Below are 18,636 nucleotides of genomic sequence, written 5' to 3' on the forward strand. Positions count from 1 at the left end.
AGTACATCGAGTACACAAACACGAGTAAGAGGCAGGCTGAAAAAAGAATGAAAAACCTCAAGAGAAAAAAGAACTGGGGCAAGGACCAGAAAGGACATCACCTTTAGCGAGTTGTGGAAAACAGAGTCTCGTTGCAGTAGCCAGACTGAGCGTTTAAGGCAGCAGGCTGTGGAAGGAAAGTTGAGTCGGTCTGGTGAATGACCAATCACACCGAGGGAGAGAGACGACGTCCATGAGGGATTCAAGCGGTCAATCTGAAACTGAGGAACAAAAGGAGACACACTTAGCATCAAATGGATATTGTTTTTAACATCCAGCAAGACACTTATGCAGAAACAAACCTGGAAGAGCTGCTGGCGAGGCAGAGCTTGGGCTGTGACCAGAAGCCCCTGGTTGTAGCTGGACACCCGAGCGGCGGTCAGATTTTGATTGGACAGCTGGATATTCTTCCCATGATTCTCCAAAAACGTCATGACTGTGGGCACCAATGGAGGCTCATTCTCACACTGAGGAGAAATAAACAAATTCAGATTAAACCTTAGACGAAAGCCTTGACAAAATGTTTATGTTCGTTGAATTATAAGGGGAAAAACAGCTAATTATAAGCTTATTGTCATGTAACTGAAGTTTCTTCATTTTGTAATAATTCTGTAAGTACTTTATTGACACATCAGTGTCTCATTATTATTTATGAAATAGTTTTCTTATCCTCTAAGAAAACACTGCTTTTAAATTATTCCGTTATTCCCAGTATTTCATGATGGGTCACGGGTATTGTTGCTGCAAGTACCGATTTCTGTACCAATCAGTACAAAATATGTTTAAAAATGTGACAATGGAAGCATTTCCCGCTTCTTTTAAAGTGCTGCTAAGAGGAGTCTTCAACACTGCTGATTGGCCATTGTGTTCACGTGATCAACAGGTATGACTGTGATTGGCTACAGTGATCATCATATACACACTTCATTGAGCGTTTACACAGAAACACGGACACTGGAGCTTTTGAAAGCCATGCCTATCAGCTGATTCTGTGGAATGCTGCATTGTAAGAGCGAATATACTGTTTAACGTTATACACTACTGCCAAGCAAACTAGTTTTCTTGTTTGTCATCGTCTTCTGTGCTAAACAAACTGTGGCAAGTGGTTTTCACCAGATGCGTCTATTCTTAGAGCTTCTGCTATAAATACATCACAGATCAAGTCAGAGAATGTGAGTGAGTCAGTGATTTGAGAATAAAATTTAAAAATGTTAATTATTTTTGTTACAAAAAAAAAAACAAAAAAACATCAATCTGCTTCATAAGACAAGTGTTAACCCCCTGCAAGTGTATGGGTTACTTTTACCACAGAGTTATTTTTGCTTTTGGAAGATTACACCATTACACAGCATGGAAGAGTCAACTTAAAATTTAAACTACTCTGACTGTCTGAGGGCGAGTAAATTATGTGCTATATTTCATTTTTATGTCAACCATTCCTTTAAAAACTCATTAAATATAAAATCATTCATTTCCTCGGGTTTACGTGAGTCAGCATGCACCACTGACAGATGACAGCTGCTCCCTCCCCTCTTTCTCTCCTTCCTTGCCTTAAAACGAATACTTTCTGCTCAAGTTTAAGTAGCAGGTCGGCGCCAGTGATGTAGGGTTTAGTGCTTCAACCCATGCACTCCAATGCTAACGGCGACCCTAAGTTCGATTCCGCCTAGGGTCCTATGCCGATCCTTCCTCTCTCTCTGATCCCAATGCTTTCCTGTCAATTCCCTCTACTTTCCTATCCAAATAAAGGTCAAAACCCCAAAATAGTAATAAAAAAATTATAAAATAAAAAGAGTAAGTAGCATATTTCAAAATTGTGAGTTAAACTTAAACTGAAAGACCGGGATTTCATGACCCTTTAAAATACAACTGAAACAAACTTCAAAAAGTGCTGTAGTAAGCAGCACACCTCTCTGACAGGAGTGCAGTCCTCTTCTCCTTCACTGCAGCTGTCGGACGAGAGCGAGGGAGCTTTCACACTCTCAGAATCCTCAACTAGTGTTGAACTGACGATGGACACAGCCGTCACCTTTCCATACAGGTCCAATACAGCATACACGTTCTGGAACAAGTGGTAAAAACGTGGTTGAGTGGACTGTACGACTGAAAAATGAAACATATTACATAAGTATAGAATGATAGAGGTACCTTTGCTACTGCAGTGGCTGCTGGTCCCATATCTTCTCCATCAATGAGAATGTGCATGGTGTCGTCACTGCATCTCTTCACCCCGACACGATTTCCAACCTATAACCAGAACAGAGATGGAAAATGTGTTATAGGGCTGCACGATTAATTGAAATGAAGCTGAAATCACGATTCAGCATAATCTGGAATTTTCATGAACATCTTGCCAGGAAAGGAAGGCTCTGTGATCACTAGTAAATCTCAGACTAAGGGCGCTCTCAAACTGAAACTGCAAATAAAAGACAAATAGGAGAGACTGGAGATCAAACAGAGCAGATTCAATGCGACTAATATCCGCACAACTACAGAATCATCTCAAATAAAAATTATAAATACTCGACTGAAGATACGAGTTTGAATTTAAAAAAAAAAAAGTCATTTAATGTGGTATTTTCACATTTTAAGAGAAACAATAAATATCTTCGATTTAGGAATGTGCCGATTAATTTTGATTTTTTTTTTTTTTTTTTTGCATAGCTTGTAAGTGAACTATGGCTCTGCGAAGTAAACGCTCTATTTGAAAGCAGGGGCTGGAGATATACTGCTGATTACATAGCTGGGTTTACTGCTAAAATGAGCACGAAAATAGCCTTCAGTTAATCGTGCAGCACTAATTCCTTAATTTACAAAACCCATCAGGCATAATTTACTAAATATATTTTGAAAATGATTATTCATCCTATCCATCATCCTAACAGGAAACTTTTTAAACATTTCTTCATGACTTCAAGACTTGTCACAATTGAAACATTGTGAAAAACAAAACTTGGAATACAAACACACACATAAAATATGCATGGATTCAATGAACTTTAGAAAGATAACATGTCTCTACTATGTACCTTGCATGTTTATTATTAAAGCTAAAAGCAAAAATCAAGCTTCAAATGATATTTTGTACATTGTTCAGTTCATTTTTTCTTAATAGAATCTCGAACGGCCAAGATCTTAAGCATCAAGTGAGAATATCAGAAAAAGAACATGTGACACTCAGGAGCAGTGTTGCCAGATATAGCTGACCTTTTCTAGCCCAAAAGCTGTCCAAAAAGCCAAAAATATTAGATCAATATTTAAATATTTTTTATGTATTTAAATCGAAATTAACCTAGTTACTTTAATCGTCATATTTTTAACCATACAGCAACCAACACCAGCAGTCAGAACCACAACCAGATCTCATCGAAACACTGCCCCCTCTCACCCACACACTGCACTTATTGTTAGACTATGTTTTACTTTCGAAATGGGGTAAAAATTCATCCTATTTGGCATTTTTAATTCTTTTGAACTTAAATTCTGTTCAAAGCTTCTGTTTGTTCTTGCTGTCAATTGTGAAAAAAGGGATCGATAATAGTGACATGATAAAGTGTTGTGAGTTTAACAGCCGGCGCTGAGTGATGCCCGTGCACGCGAAAGGGAGTCGGATGTCCAGAGAGTCAGATTTTGATACAACTTTCCTTCACCTCTTTATGCGGGTGGGCCCACGCGGTTTGTGCTATGCACTGGTCACTACTAACTGAATGGAGTAAGAGCACACAGTTTAGTTTTGTTGAATAAGTTGCATATAAAAGTTACGTTTCAAAACCGCCTAAATTTTGTCCAATCCTCTATGCCATTTTTTACCGGCACAATCAAATTTAAATTGCCCAATTGGGTGGGAAACTGCCATATCTGGCAAACACTGCTCAGGACTAAAATAACTGTGGTAAAAAAAAAATCAGCTGTAACATCACAGGAATAAATAAAATTAATGAAAAAAGTTCAATTATTCGTTTATATAAACAGATATAACTAAACTGCAATAGTAACTATATCCGTCTTTTGATTGAGATGTTAAAGCCAGGTCCTGACTCTCTGTGGTTATTAAATATCCCATGACACTTCTCTTAAAGGGCCATGAAACCCCCCCATTTTCAGTTTAGGTCTACGTCTGAATTTTTTTCAAAATATGTATCAAAATGGGCATGGAGCTCAGCGAGCAAAGGGCAGGAGTGGGCATGGCCAGCATGGGAGAAGGAGGTGAGCGAACAAATGTTGTCAGTTAGCTCACAAAATGAGACAAAAACCGTGAGGAGATGCATGATTTTATAGTTTACAAAGTTAAAATGCAAAGAAATAAACAGTAATTTATTGCCCTGCTACATTTTTTATTCGTAATTTCATATACACGTAACCACAATTTATATTATTATTAAGATAATTGTGTTCTTATAAACACAATAAATGAGGACTTTTCCCTAAATCTCCAGGCCTGAATGCATATTCAGTGCAGCAGGTCTCTTGCCCTGTCTATTTTAACCATTAGCCCTGTTGGTAATCTAGAGGATTTAAGCAAACACAGCAGCACGGCGATGTGTCTAAATGTGATTAAACTCTTGATAAAAGACAACGTCGATATTCTCCAATTCTCATACTGCTCTCCAGTCAAAAATGCTTGCTGCACACAAACAGCTTTGCTGTATTGACCCTGACAGCATTGCGGGGAAAAACATGCACCAAACCCAGTGGATCATGGAAACAAACACATACGACCCTTTATGAACAGCTAAATACTGTGTGCCGTGAATCCATGGACGCTTCTCACCCAGTCATCAACATGTCTCACAGCTTGGCACTGGCAGGTCTGCCTTGCCTTCGGAAAGCACGTGCAGTCATGAATAATTAAGAAGCCGGCTCTTCTCATAGGATAAGAAAACACAGCTATGAATAATAATGAGAAACCGAAGCGTCATCTTTGCATTTGCAGTTTTGCGCCAAGTTGCCGATTTTGATCCCGCCCCAAAAATCATTTTAAACCCGGAAGATGAAATTACCTGACAAAAGCTCAAAATTATCCGGTTTTTCTCACAACAGAAGCTGACAGGTGCTAACATTGTCTTAACTGATGCTCAACACACACAAACCTGTTAAAATCTCAAAAAAAGTACTCGAGGGTTTCGTGAACCTTTAAAGAGCAGAAGTGTAACCCCAGTGTCCTGACCAAATTTCCTCCGTTGGCCCTTATGATCATAGCCTCCCAATCATCCCCATCCACCGAATTGACAGTATCACTGTCTCTTCACTCCACCAATAGCTGGTGTGTGGTGAGCGTACTGGCGCCGTTGTCCTGTGGCTGTAATCGCATCACCCAAGTGGATGCTGCACACTGGTGGTAGTGTGGAGAGACATCTCTTATGATTGTGAAGCGCTTTAGGTGTTTGCCCATAAGTACATAATAAGTCCACATTACTTACTTACTTACAATATTAATGTTCACAGCATAAACTATACTTCTGTTATGCACATTCTGCAGTTTCCCTTAATACTAATACTCTGTAAAGTCAGATGTTTCTGATTGGTCAATGCTCTTATCATGCTTTATGAAATTGATTCCAAGGACAGAGTTGCTTTGTGTTTTCAGAGATTTAAAGTGTCCTCTGCTATAAAATTAGAATGATGATTGACCTCTATAGTTCCTTTCATAAGTGTGAACCTGCATTTCGTACCGTGAGGCGATCCAGAGAGCAGCCATAGTTCTGTCTCTGCAGTACTCCGTTGCGTCTGACCTCAGAGCCGGCCAGCACCCAGGTGACCTTTGTCCTGAGCTGAGTGAGTGAAGGCGAGAGGCCGCTGAGAGGGCATGATGGCAGGTCAGGGGGCTGCAGGGTGGTCAGCCCCACATGAAGAGAACCAGACCACCTCTCATCCACCTTGTTAATTTTCACCTGAAAAACACCAGTCCCATATATAAAAACAACATTATTATCTGATTTCAGAATGTATAGTTGTGAATTAAAGCATGTCCTGTATCTTACCTCAAACACTTCATCTGTTTTGAGCTCTTTTGCACTAAAGACAATTCCATGGGCATAACCTCCGACCCTCAGCGCTTGGCATCCATCTCCTAATAACACCACGTTTTTACCATGTTTACTGTGCAGGCGATGAGCTACTCCTGCCACTAGAGAGAAAAAGACATCCCATTTACAACTGACAGCAGGCATAGATCTTAAACAAGCTGTTAATTATCCATCTTAGTCATTTAAATATTGTTTTTTTATTAGTTTTATTAAAAAAACAAGAACAAATATCATAACAAGAAACTAACAAAATAATAAGAGCAACAAAATAAATATAAAAAAAGGAGGGGAAGGTGAGACTACAAATGAAATTAGTGACAAAAATACATACAAAAGAGAAAAGTAAAACACAACAAAAGGGGGGGGGGGGGGGGGGGGGGGGTGTATTGATAATTTTAAAGCAGTTTTTCCAATCTTAAAACAGCAGTTTACTTAAACTAAAACTAAAAAAAGTTTAATAGTTTATTAAATTTCAACATAAAAGATTCTGTAATTAAATCATTCTCTCAAGTCCCTAATTAAAAATTTAGGAGACTTTTTTTCTTCTTCAGTAACACTTTAAGTAACATTTGTAGCTGATACTGGTTCAGGGTTTCTGTAAGTTTTATGAGGGTTTATTTAATATATATTTATGACTCTTTAAAACCAACCAAACATTTTTAAAAAAATAATCAGGGGAAAAAATCTAAAGTAAAAACAATACTGTTGAGAACAATTTATGGTTTCTAGGGCAAACATAAAGAGTTGTGTTTATAGCAACATTTTAACGAAAAAAAAACTAAATATTTTTTTTATGTTAAAAGTATGTTAAGGTTTAAATATGACTTATTCAACCACTTGAGTGTAAAAATAACTTTTGCTTCTCATCAGACCCATTGTATATAGTATCTATATACTTCTATGACAATGCTGTCAAACAAGTTGCTATAAACACAACTCTTCATGTGCTCCCTAGACATTATAAACAGTGAAAATAGCTATATATATATATATATATATATATATATATATATATATATATATATATATATATATATATATATATATATATATATATATATATATATATATGCCTATATAATATTTAGCTATGATATACCATCATCAAGAGACATGGGAACAGAGCGATTCTTTTTTTAAAGGGTTTAATTCAATAAAAAGCCAATTAAGACTTTTTTAAAACTCATAGAAACCCTGTGGTCATTGAGGATTCAACTACTGTAATTCGGCTAGTGTCATTTTGACAATCAAAAAACAAACACAGGCAATGCAGAATTATCATCCGTGGCACCTGGTTATACACTGAGGTCTTATGAAACAAAACAATCAGTATATGCAGGAAACCTCAAGATTGATTTCAAATTTCTTTCAACATTATTACCTTTAATCCACAGCCTCTGCAAAAATTCCTGACTGCGTTCATGACAGACATTTGATATTTTGTTTTGACTGTTTAAGACACTCTTGCTTTGACTGTATATGTTTGTTTTTTTCTCTCAAAGCTTCAGCAAACAATGCTCTTTAATTTTCTACTGAAGAAAAACATCACTTGCATCTTTTATGTCCTGACGGTGAGTAACTCATTAGAAAATGTTCATTTTTGCATAATCTGCATTCTTTTAAAAGTATTACTGCCTTAAAAGATTACTGTGATAATACAATACCCGGGGAGTGTATGGGGAAGCTCTTTTCTGTGATGTTACTGGTACACAGACTGTTGTCCAGTGGACCGGATGAGCTTGTAATGGACACTTGCACACACTGACCATAAAGATCGACCACAGCATACACTTCTAAAAAAACAAAACACACACATACACAAGAAATCAAATCAGGAGGACAAAATACATTATTAAGATGTAAAATAACAGCGCTGCATTACGTTTGGTAAGCTAGCTGAAAATTACCTGATGGCAGCCCAGTACAAGCTACACCCTGGTCGAGGCCGTTGATGAAGTAATGCAGGTCTCCAGTTGCTGTTCGCATCATCCCAATCCTGGAGGCAGTAGTCAGAGAGTCTAAGTCACAGCCATAGTTATTTCTCATGGTATTGCCATCCTGCATGATTGCTGTGCCGCTACAGATAAGATAGAGTGAAGACAGATGTCAGGTATCTGGTCTGACAACAAAAGTACTTGAACAACTTGTATACTTGTACAACATAAGCCTTTGTATAACAATAGCTATAATTCCATCCAAAAATAGGAATTAATTTTACGCGCAAAACTGGAATATCGTATAATAGATGTGCGAATAAAAGCAGCATTTCTGTCCAACGAGTCAAAGAGAACAAAATGGTCACTTCCTGATTAACTGGCGCCAAATATTAACAGTAAAAGCGGATTTTTCTGTAGTGGGAGAAGCTGCATCAATCTTTTCTTCATTTAATAAAGGACTTGCGCCTCAGAAGGCAATCCAGACATGCAGTAAACATGCGGTAGGATTTGAAGGCATGACACGCAGAGCATAGACACTCTTAACTGTTCTGGAGGTAATTCAAAATATAATAACACTAATACTGAAATGATTAAGTTGTTTTAAAATGACCCAAACAACATTTCCGATGTTTAATGATGTGCTCAGCCTGCTGGTTTATCCATTCACACACATTTTTACGATCACATGATCTCTTATAAAATCACATGACTTTTTTAAATGCCTGTACTGGAATTTGTTCAGTAAAAGTGTTCCCATCGTAGTTTATGCGCATCTTTTCTTATCGAATAAAATGTTCTTCCTCCTCAGTTTTGCTCATATGTTTTTTATGTACATTTAAAAAATTTAAGCGCATCTTGGCGTTTCCATCAAGCAGCTCACCTCAGCATCCATGTGTCATAGTCAATGTCAGTCATCGTATTTGGAAACTCCAGTTCTTCGGGTCTGATCGCTGTCACTCCTGTGCATGGATACATGAAACGGTGTTGAAAACCAAGTTTTTATTAACATAGTTCCATTTATTTCTACTATTATCATATAAGTATTGATACACAGTTATTGAAAAAAAAAACTAATTATTTTAGCTTTATCAATGTTTTTGATTCTTCTACGAGAAAAAATAAACATTTCAGTCTAAATAGGTTTTTTTATAAGCAGATTTAAAAAAAAAAAAAACTACTTTTATGAACCAAACTACTGTAATGAATCAAAGACTATTGATGAATCTGTTGTATTTCTTAAGAGAATCTGAGGAATTTCTATTGATCTGAGATGATGCTGATTCCCATTCAGTAAATCTGAACTAGTGGTTTTTCTTTAAAAGATTTTTGTTGAGATTTTTGTATTTTGTTAGTGAATCAGTGCTACAAAAAATGAATTTGTTTCTTTATACATTAGAGGAACTGCTGTACTAAATTAGTGATATTTCCTTAATTAATCAGAGATATTACTGAAGTCAGTCATTGGTGTTTCTGTAGCAATTGGTATTTCTTTATTATTTTCAACTTTTACAAATCAGTGGCATTTCGAAGAGAATCTGAAGTATTTCATAATGAATCCACGGTATTACTTTAGCAAATTTCTTTTTATTGATTCAGTGGTGTTTCTTTAATAAAACACTGGCACTTAAACACTTGTATTTCTTTAATGGTTTTAATATATCCTTGGATAAGATGGATATTTAGTAACTAAGAAAAGTTAATGAAACAGTGAGTACAATATGGACAATATATTATTATTATTTCTTCAGGAAACAAGCAATATTTATTTATGAATTATATTGGTCTTTCTTTAGTAAATCTGTGGTATTTATTTTTTTCTAAATATTTTTAGGGGTCTTTAGGGGACCTTTTTTATTGTGATAAGATAGTGGAGGTTTCAGACAGGAGAGCATTAGAAGCAGAGAGAGAGAAAGGACAGACAAAGGACCTTCAGCCAGGTAACAAACTCGGGTTGATTTGAGCACCATGGTGCTATATGTTGGCACACTTAACCACTAAGCTATTGTCGTTGACATACCAGTCATATTTCTTTAGTAAATCAGGGGCATGACAATGCTTCCCACACATAGACTATACTTGGGTAGGGCTCCCAGGTATATTAACGGCCGTCCAAGTATAATAAAAGTGACACTTTGTTTTTTAACTACTATTAATATCTTTTACACTTTTTTGCATTGACCCCATATAACCAAACATCCACAATCGATTAAGTAGTGAAAAATCTTCTCTTGTTTACCCGTTTCATTCTGTGTAAAACTTGTCAGCACTCACACAGACAGTCTCACGTGCTTTGCAGACCCACAGAGACACGCCTTTTTCTGACTTGAAAAATTCATCTTGCCCAAGTTTGTAAATCTCCTAAATTGTCAGTGATTTAACTTTTGCTTTCGCTTTCACTTTCTAAAGCTCATATGCGTTTTTGAATTACTCTTTTATTAAAGACTACTTTCCACTTGCTTCACAGCTGACACTGTGCACAACTTGATTAGCTTGTTCAGGTGTGTTTGATTAGGGTTGGAGCTAAAATATGCAGGACACCGGACCTCCAGGAACAAGTTTGGTGATCCCCGATTAAATGAATCGTTCAGAAACGACGAGTAAAAACTTTACTATATACTTCGAGAGGATGAAAATGACTGGTCTAAACTGGCTGCAAAATATATGTAGCCTACACCATTAGTAATGGTTAATCAACACATTTGCCTTATTTAAGTAATTTTTATCTTGTAATTGATATTTTGGCGATATTGTCTGTTTTATTCCCTTTTCTGTCATTTATTTCTCATTTGCTAATTATTTTATTAATTTGATGATGGTAATATATTACATAGGCTATTTATATATATATATCTAAAATGCTTTGGCATTCAAGTTTGCTTTTTACATCTTTTGCATACTTTTTGCATATTTAATTGTGCACGTGGCTCCTGAATAGTGTATATAGGTAACTAATTATGTAATGTGGATAAATGGTGTGTTTCAATCCGGATATCACCGGAAGTATATTTCAAACCAGTGGGAAGCACTGTATTAAGTGAATAAATGGTTCAATTATAAGTAAACAAGTTATGTGGAATCACTGGTTATTTCTTTTGCCAACTAACTGCATTTCTTTAGTGAATCTGTGTTATTTCTTCACTGAATCATGTCCTTTCATAATAACTGACCTGCTTCTATAGACCCCGACCAGCGATCCACCATTTTCTGAATCACAATTTCAAAGAGCTCTCCTTCTCGAAGGCACCTATTAAAACAGACACACAAGCATAAAATATTAATGCCTTATCTATTAAGATCAAGCAGCAGGATCTAACAGTCCTTAAGGTTTCATGCTAAATCAAAAGTAACCTGTTTGAAATGACGATGGCATCATTAAACTCGCTGCGGCAGTTCTGCCTAAGTGCTGTTCGGCCACCGTTGGTGATGACTGCGTTAGTGCCATGCAGCTGATGAAAGCGCAGGTCATTTGCAGCTGTGGCTCCTGAAATTGAACACGGGCTACCAGGAGACATGGCAGTGGGACCCTCTGAGCTGTCGTCAGGCAAAGGAGGGAGATCAGCTGAAAAATAGAGAGATTTTTTTATTATTAAAGGTCTGTAGACACTTAGCAATTTCAGTGTAGGGTGAACAATTTAAAGTATTTGCAATGGTATCACAAACTAAAAGGCTCCGAGTACATTGTGGTCACGAGATGCTATGAAACTTAAAGCAGTTTTCAGAGGAAAAAAAAAACAGGTTACAGATTTCTGTACTTTTAGATATTATTGGGATTATTATACATTACACCGAGATATTAAGAAGTTCCATATTGCTTGTAGGGCTGCACAATATTGGACACATCTAACATTGGGATGTTTCTTATTCTGCGATATATATTGCGATATGAATGCAATTTCACTAGATGAGTTGAATAAATATTTGGAAAGAATTAATAATTTTAGATTGACTGAGATGTGTAATGCATGAAATATAATAAACAATCTGCAAGAGTGAATAAATTCAATCAAGAAAAAAATAAAAATTAAATAAACATCGTTTTATTGTTCACCCAAAAAGTCGAACTGTATGTAGATGTACAGAAATGTAATAATCAAATATAAAGTCTTCATTGTATAAACAATTTAATCAAATTAACGATTTCCCATTTATAACCATCACACAGGCCTTAAAAAAAAACTTGCAAAATGTTTAATTTTTATCCAGACTAACATTGCGTACTATACTCACAATGTGACTATGATCAACATTGCGATATTGATGATGAAAAAAAATATTGTGCAATCCTTATTGCTTGCATCAAGGAGACGTTGAAATCACCTTTAAATTTCACTTTTCACTTCTGCTTTGTATATGATAAGTTTACGACATCTGGTAAATATGTGTAGCTATTGAGTATTCTTTCATTTTTGCACCAACAAACTGTTGCAGAAATGAATTGTTGCTGATGTAATTATATTGACATATAAGACATCGTTGTAGAAACTGTCAAAAAAAAAAAATCATCTCATGAGGTTTTAAACATTTATGAGTTTCATTCTTCTGTTAAACACAAAAGAAGATACTGTGAAGAATGCTGGCTTCTGGCCCCCAGTGATTTCCATAGAAGGACAACAATTGGCAATAGAAATGAATGGGTGCCAGCTAGCAGCATTTTTCAAAATATCTTCTTTTGTGTTAAACAGGGGAATGAAGCTCAAATAGGTTTTAAAGAGAAGGGTAAATGATGGCAGGACTCCCTTTAAAACTGCTAAAACTAAAACTATGATTGTTTTTAATTTGTGTGGCCGTGTGTCAAATATCTATTTTTAGGAAAATATATTCAACAACTTTGACACACAACACATTAATATTGTGGTGGTCATACTATATAATGTTTTATTGTTTGTCTTTGCTGAATAACACAGAAGATAATGTGCTTTTACTTTTTAAACACTTTCATATTAATATTGGAGTTTGTTTCTAATACCATTCAGCCTTATTTCAAGGTGTCTACCATCCATTAATTTCTATGCCATCTTTATTGCTCTCACCCATATCATCCATGATGGTGGCCTGAGCAGCCTGTCCATACAGATCCACTACTGCATACACGTTGGGCGGAACATTCCAGGCAGCAGGACCTTGAGGCACTCCATTCACAAAGAAATGCAAACTCCCATCTTCCTTTCGGACAACTCCCACCGTATCTCCAGCCTGCAGACATTCACATGAAATATATGTAAAACCCTTCAATAGCCAAATTAAGATGATGCGCAAAGTCTAGAACGTCTTTATTTGTGTCTTTGCTCTACTGTATTTATCAATGCTTACACTTGATTGGTTAAGCAGGTCCACTCCCTAACAAAATCATCCCAATGTATTTAAAATTTTGAATTATTTCCAAATAGAGCTATTCACTATATCTTGTGAAATTATACTCAATATAGTCAATATATATCCTAGAAAACTCTCTAAAAGACAAAAATATCTATCTTTATCTAAAAAACATGTCTATTTAAAGGTCTCTTTATGATGCTGCATACTTTTAAGCCTGTACCTCAGGTGTTGTTTAGGATGAAATCTGTGTTGTCTTTGAAAGGTGACCATTTGTATTGTGAAGAGTGCCTATACGAATAAACTTTATTATTGTTGTTATTATTATTATTGTTACTATTATTAATAATACAACTACAGTGTATATAAAGGAACCAAAGACTGAAATTCAACTCTTAGCACCTCTTTTAAGACTATTCCCATACTTTTTAAGACCTCATAACCACTTCAGGTTTCAACTGGTAACATTGGTGACTTTTTAACTTGCAGTACTTTTGTTGTATAATCTTGAATAAAAATTTGAATCCAGCAGGAGGCACCAATAGAATTGGAGAATTAACACTTGGAGAAATAACCAAGTCAACTTGGTTACTGCAGTAAAAAAGCAGCGTGATATTAAATCTAGCAAGACTTTATACATTCTTTTCACATTTCCAGTTTTCTCAGAGGCGGAAGGCGTCAAAGTTGGGTAAACTCAAGAGCACAGTAAATGAGAGAATACAAAAAAAAATTTTTTTACAATCCTATTTGCTAAAATAATAAAAGATAAACTCCTTGATGGTGTTATACAGACTTTTAGAAAAAAGGAAAGAAATTGTGTAAAACTGATGACGGCAGTCAGAGTAGAGAATAACATAAAAATTCACTCTCAGTCCCATAGATGCTGCATTAAGCGGTAATTTGTTTTTTGTAATTTGACACAAAGATGATTTAATACATTCATATGTTTTTTTTTTTTATTTATATCAAAATATTAAAAACTTTCAAGGATTTAAGATTATGATGACCAGTGCCATAACAGTTGTCACGTTAGGCGTGATCAAAACAGCAACAAAACGGGAACAAAAGAAAGCGGATTCAAGTGCAGATTTTAATATATTAAAGTGCAAAAACAGTGAACAAAATCCAAAAATATCAAAGTGCAAAGTAACAAATAAACAACAAAACAAGAAACTAAGACAGATAAACATGAACTAGACTAAAGCAAGATACGAGGCAGGATCAGGAACAACAACTAGGAAATACAGACTTACTGGTTACAAGAAAGACAAACGACGCGATGACAAACTGTGGTTGAATGACTGAATATATAGTCCTGGTAATCACGGAGAATGGAGACAGCTGTGGTTGTAATCAATGTAAATGACAGACCGGGTGTGTGCACGAAAGAATGTATGGAAATGTAGTCTTTATGGGCGCTGTAGTTTCACTCAGTGTCCACTGAACTACAGCGCCCTCAGGTGGTCACTGACAGATGTGACATTACCCCCCCTCTAAAGAGCGGCTTCCAGACGCTCCCAGACAAGTTCCCAGAGGGGGGGGCAGAGCGGAGCAGGAACAAAGGGAGGGATGGGAGGACCAGATCAGGGTGAGTCTGTGGGTCAGGCACCTGGCAGGAAGCCAGGGTGCAGCTGGGGAATCCGTCCCAAACAATGGTAAGGGCCACCAGGGAGGGGCAGGAGGGATGACCCACGGAGGATCCTGCAGAAAACACAAGGCAGGGGAGTCCAGGAGAGCCAGCTGGAGAGGCAACTGGACTGGAGCCGGCGGGACTGGAGGCAGCTGGGCTGGTGCCGGCGGGACTGGAGGCAGCTGGGCTGGTGCCGGCGGGACTGGAGGCAGCTGGGCTGGTGCCGGCGGGACTGGAGGCAGCTGGGCTGGTGCCGGCGGGACTGGAGGCAGCTGGGCTGGAGCCGGCGGGACAGGAGGCAGCTGGGCTGGAGCCGGCGGGACAGGAGCCGGTTGGACTGGAGCCGCCAGAGCAAAGAGCCCGAGCGAGGTCGGTAGAGCAAAGAGCCGGACTGAAGCCGGCAGGGCAAGGAGCTGGGCTGGGGGTGGCAGGGCAAGACGTCTGGGAGGTGCCGGCAGGGCAAGACTTCTGGATGGTGATGGTAAAGCCAGGAGCCGGGCTGGGGCTGGCAGGGCGTGGAGCCTGGGTGGCGCCGGCAGGGCGAGGAGCCTGGGTGGCGCCGGTAAAGCCAGGAGCCGGACTGGAACCGGCACTGTACTGCGCTCTGGGGCTGGAGCCGACACTGGCGGGCGCTCGGGGGCTGGAGCCGACACTGGCGGGCGCTCGGGGGCTGGAGCCGACACTGGCGGGCGCTCGGGGGCTGGAGCCGACACTGGCGGGCGCTCGGGGGCTGGAGCCGACACTGGCGGGCGCTCGGGGGCTGGAGCCGACACTGGCGGGCGCTCTGGGGTATGCGCAGTCCTCTTCCTGCGCGTCCTCCGTCTGATCATCTGAGTACTAGGAGGAGCGTTGTAAACTGGAAGAGAAGCATGCTCTGGGACTGGAACCGACACTGGCGGGCGCTGAGGGACTGGAGCAGACACTGGGGTTTCACAGAGTTCCAGGAGCCTCTCCAGAGGCTCAGAGAAGGGTGGTCTCCGCACAGCCCGATGCGGATAAGTCCGCAACTTCAAAACAGCTCTTTCCCTCCCTCCCGCAGATAGATCCGCCGGCCTCGAGAACAGATTTTGATTACCCCTCAGGCCTCCCTCCTGAGGGTTCTGCTCCACCAGGGTGATTGAGAGAGGGGAGCCAGAAATCAACAGTGCATGTTCCATAAAAAGATAAAGGCTCCACTCCTCCTCATATGTTGGCATCTGGGAGCGGACGGGTTCTAAAAGTCCTCCCCGAAAAAACATCATTAGCAGTAAATCGCTAAAAGTACTGCTTGGGGCCAGATCCAAAAACTCCTTAACAAAACGTTCAACGGAGCGGTTACCCTGCTTTATTCGCACTAAAATATTATCAGCTGAATCCATGTTGATCGCGTCGTTCTGTCACGTTAGGCGTGATCAAAACAGCAACAAAACGGGAACAAAAGAAAGCGGATTCAAGTGCAGATTTTAATATATTAAAGTGCAAAAACAGTGAACAAAATCCAAAAATATCAAAGTGCAAAGTAACAAATAAACAACAAAACAAGAAACTAAGACAGATAAACATGAACTAGACTAAAGCAAGATACGAGGCAGGATCAGGAACAACAACTAGGAAATACAGACTTACTGGTTACAAGAAAGACAAACGACGCGATGACAAACTGTGGTTGAATGACTGAATATATAGTCCTGGTAATCACGGAGAATGGAGACAGCTGTGGTTGTAATCAATGTAAATGACAGACCGGGTGTGTGCACGAAAGAATGTATGGAAATGTAGTCTTTATGGGCGCTGTAGTTTCACTCAGTGTCCACTGAACTACAGCGCCCTCAGGTGGTCACTGACAGATGTGACAACAGTCTTGTGAAAAGGGTCTATAGACAGTCTATGATGCATGGAGGGCACCATTGCAACCAGTGTTTTCCAATAGGATGCTTTTTTCAGCTGGTTATTCTCGTTATAAAGCTGTTATGCTTGTGTCAGATACGGTTCAATCATGAGAGAAAAACGGTCTCCTAATCCAGTGTCTGCCATCAGATAAGATGTTGAAATACAGTGTAAGTGTTCTTGACTAATAAAAGTATGTTACTGATATTATGCTGGCTGATTTGCATGTTGATTCTAATCAGGAGCAGTTTATGTTTCATTTATTTAGTTTGCATTTACTAATGCATTATTTACATCCAAGTCCATGCTTGTTAACATTAGTTAATGCACCGTGAGTTAACATCAACTAACAATGAACTACTGTATTTTCATTAACTAACGTTACCTAACATGAACAAATACAGTAGTAAATGTATTGTTCATTGTTTGTTCATGTTAGTAAATGCATTCATTAACATTAACTAATGAACCTTATTGTAAAGTGTGACCATCTAGTATTTACCTGGTATGTGTTTTTCTGTAATTTCAAAATGGGGCTTTATTTTTATTTAGTGAAAATAAATTTCAACATGTTAGTGGGACAGTACGTACGTGTGTCAAACATTTAGGTAAATTACATTTGTTTGGGTTGGTTACACATAAAAAAGGAAAAACGTTCACTTTACAGATGATGATGATGGTCTGTTTAAATGGCACAAGATGCCATCTGAGTGGGGGTAAAATGACTCACAGCAGCTGTTTCAATTTCCATTACACCAATTTTTTTTAAACGATCAGTCTAGAAAGTGGCCCTGATCAACAGCAGTATTAGTTCAAAGATGTTAAAAGCAAGTAAAATAGATTAAAACCAATGTTTCAAAGCTATCCAAATGTGTCATCAAGCTGCCAACTGAAAGTTCAGAGCATCCTCCTTACGCATACATGCAAAGCATAATGAGTAATCTTGTGTTCCATGAAAAAAGGTCTATAAACTACATAGCACCGCAATTTTTGGAGATTAAATTCAGGCAAACTTTAGCATACAACTATACATTGTACAACAAAAAAAATTATACAAAATTTAATACCAAGTAAAAAAGCATTTAAGAAATTTGTATCTTTTTAAGGGTCTTGAACTCTAAATCGATTTATGATGTTTTAATACTTTTTAAGAACCTGCGGACACCCTGTTATCATGTAATAATGTAATATGTAGCATATGTATAAACAGCTGTCTGAAGATACTCCTTTTAGTTACACAATTTCATTAAGAAAATACAGATTCACACTGACACAAGTTTTTAAATGTTATTTTTCTCAAAATATCTGAAAAAAAAAAAGCAAAAAGTTTGAGCTGGGCTTTAAACTCACTTTTAGACGGTCCAAATTGTGCCCATATTCATCCAGAATTGTAGTTCCATTGTGCATGACCCCATTTCCAGTCATCATCCAGGTTCCTGTGGAGATAGCAAAGCAAAAGATTAGCTAATACTCATACATTTTACATTTGACGTGGCCTTGAAATCACAGACACTAATCAGTCAGCTGTTCTTTCATTTGTGACCTTTTGCGTAACTGTTTAGGCATCTTACCCGAGCGCAGGTTGGTCATAGTTGATGGTAACTGAAGATAGGCAGGGTTATGAGTCGTCACACCAATCTCTATGGAGCCAGCCCATTTGTCCACCATTTTGTCAATGCGCACCTGGAAAACCTCATTGGAGTGCAATGGACGATTGCTAAGCACAACACCATGGTTGAAGTCATCCGTCGCACTGCACCAGAGAACAACATTTTATTGAACTGCCCCTTCACGTCAATTAAACAGAGCAATTTTGGGATTCAGT

The 18,636-nt window shown here is 38.3% G+C and overlaps 1 protein-coding gene and 1 long non-coding RNA gene across 3 annotated transcripts in view; one reads left to right on the plus strand and one right to left on the minus strand.

Moving 5' to 3' along the window:
• Positions 1 to 18,636, minus strand: part of neurl4 (neuralized E3 ubiquitin protein ligase 4) — a 59,812-nt gene that overhangs the window by 12,913 nt on the left and 28,263 nt on the right. For both annotated transcript variants that reach the window (XM_087276227.1, XM_087276226.1), the window contains exons 9-22: positions 18,383 to 18,564; positions 18,162 to 18,247; positions 13,033 to 13,195; positions 11,351 to 11,561; positions 11,170 to 11,246; positions 8,883 to 8,961; positions 7,973 to 8,142; positions 7,730 to 7,858; positions 6,021 to 6,166; positions 5,712 to 5,930; positions 2,188 to 2,286; positions 1,949 to 2,101; positions 342 to 506; positions 102 to 260 (exon numbers count right to left, since the gene is read on the minus strand). In XM_087276227.1, coding sequence (XP_087132353.1) covers positions 102 to 260; positions 342 to 506; positions 1,949 to 2,101; positions 2,188 to 2,286; positions 5,712 to 5,930; positions 6,021 to 6,166; positions 7,730 to 7,858; positions 7,973 to 8,142; positions 8,883 to 8,961; positions 11,170 to 11,246; positions 11,351 to 11,561; positions 13,033 to 13,195; positions 18,162 to 18,247; positions 18,383 to 18,564 — 2,038 coding nt within the window. The remainder of the gene's footprint in view (positions 1 to 101; positions 261 to 341; positions 507 to 1,948; positions 2,102 to 2,187; positions 2,287 to 5,711; positions 5,931 to 6,020; positions 6,167 to 7,729; positions 7,859 to 7,972; positions 8,143 to 8,882; positions 8,962 to 11,169; positions 11,247 to 11,350; positions 11,562 to 13,032; positions 13,196 to 18,161; positions 18,248 to 18,382; positions 18,565 to 18,636) is intronic.
• LOC147841387 (uncharacterized) lies at positions 9,859 to 18,535 on the plus strand. Its single transcript, XR_015504144.1, has 2 exons — positions 9,859 to 14,335; positions 16,784 to 18,535. It is a non-coding gene; the product is annotated as an uncharacterized LOC147841387 (long non-coding RNA).

The sequence above is a fragment of the Danio rerio genome, chromosome 12 (assembly GCF_052040795.2).
Source record: "Danio rerio strain M-AB ecotype USA chromosome 12, GRCz13ab, whole genome shotgun sequence".
Lineage (NCBI taxonomy): Eukaryota > Metazoa > Chordata > Actinopteri > Cypriniformes > Danionidae > Danio > Danio rerio.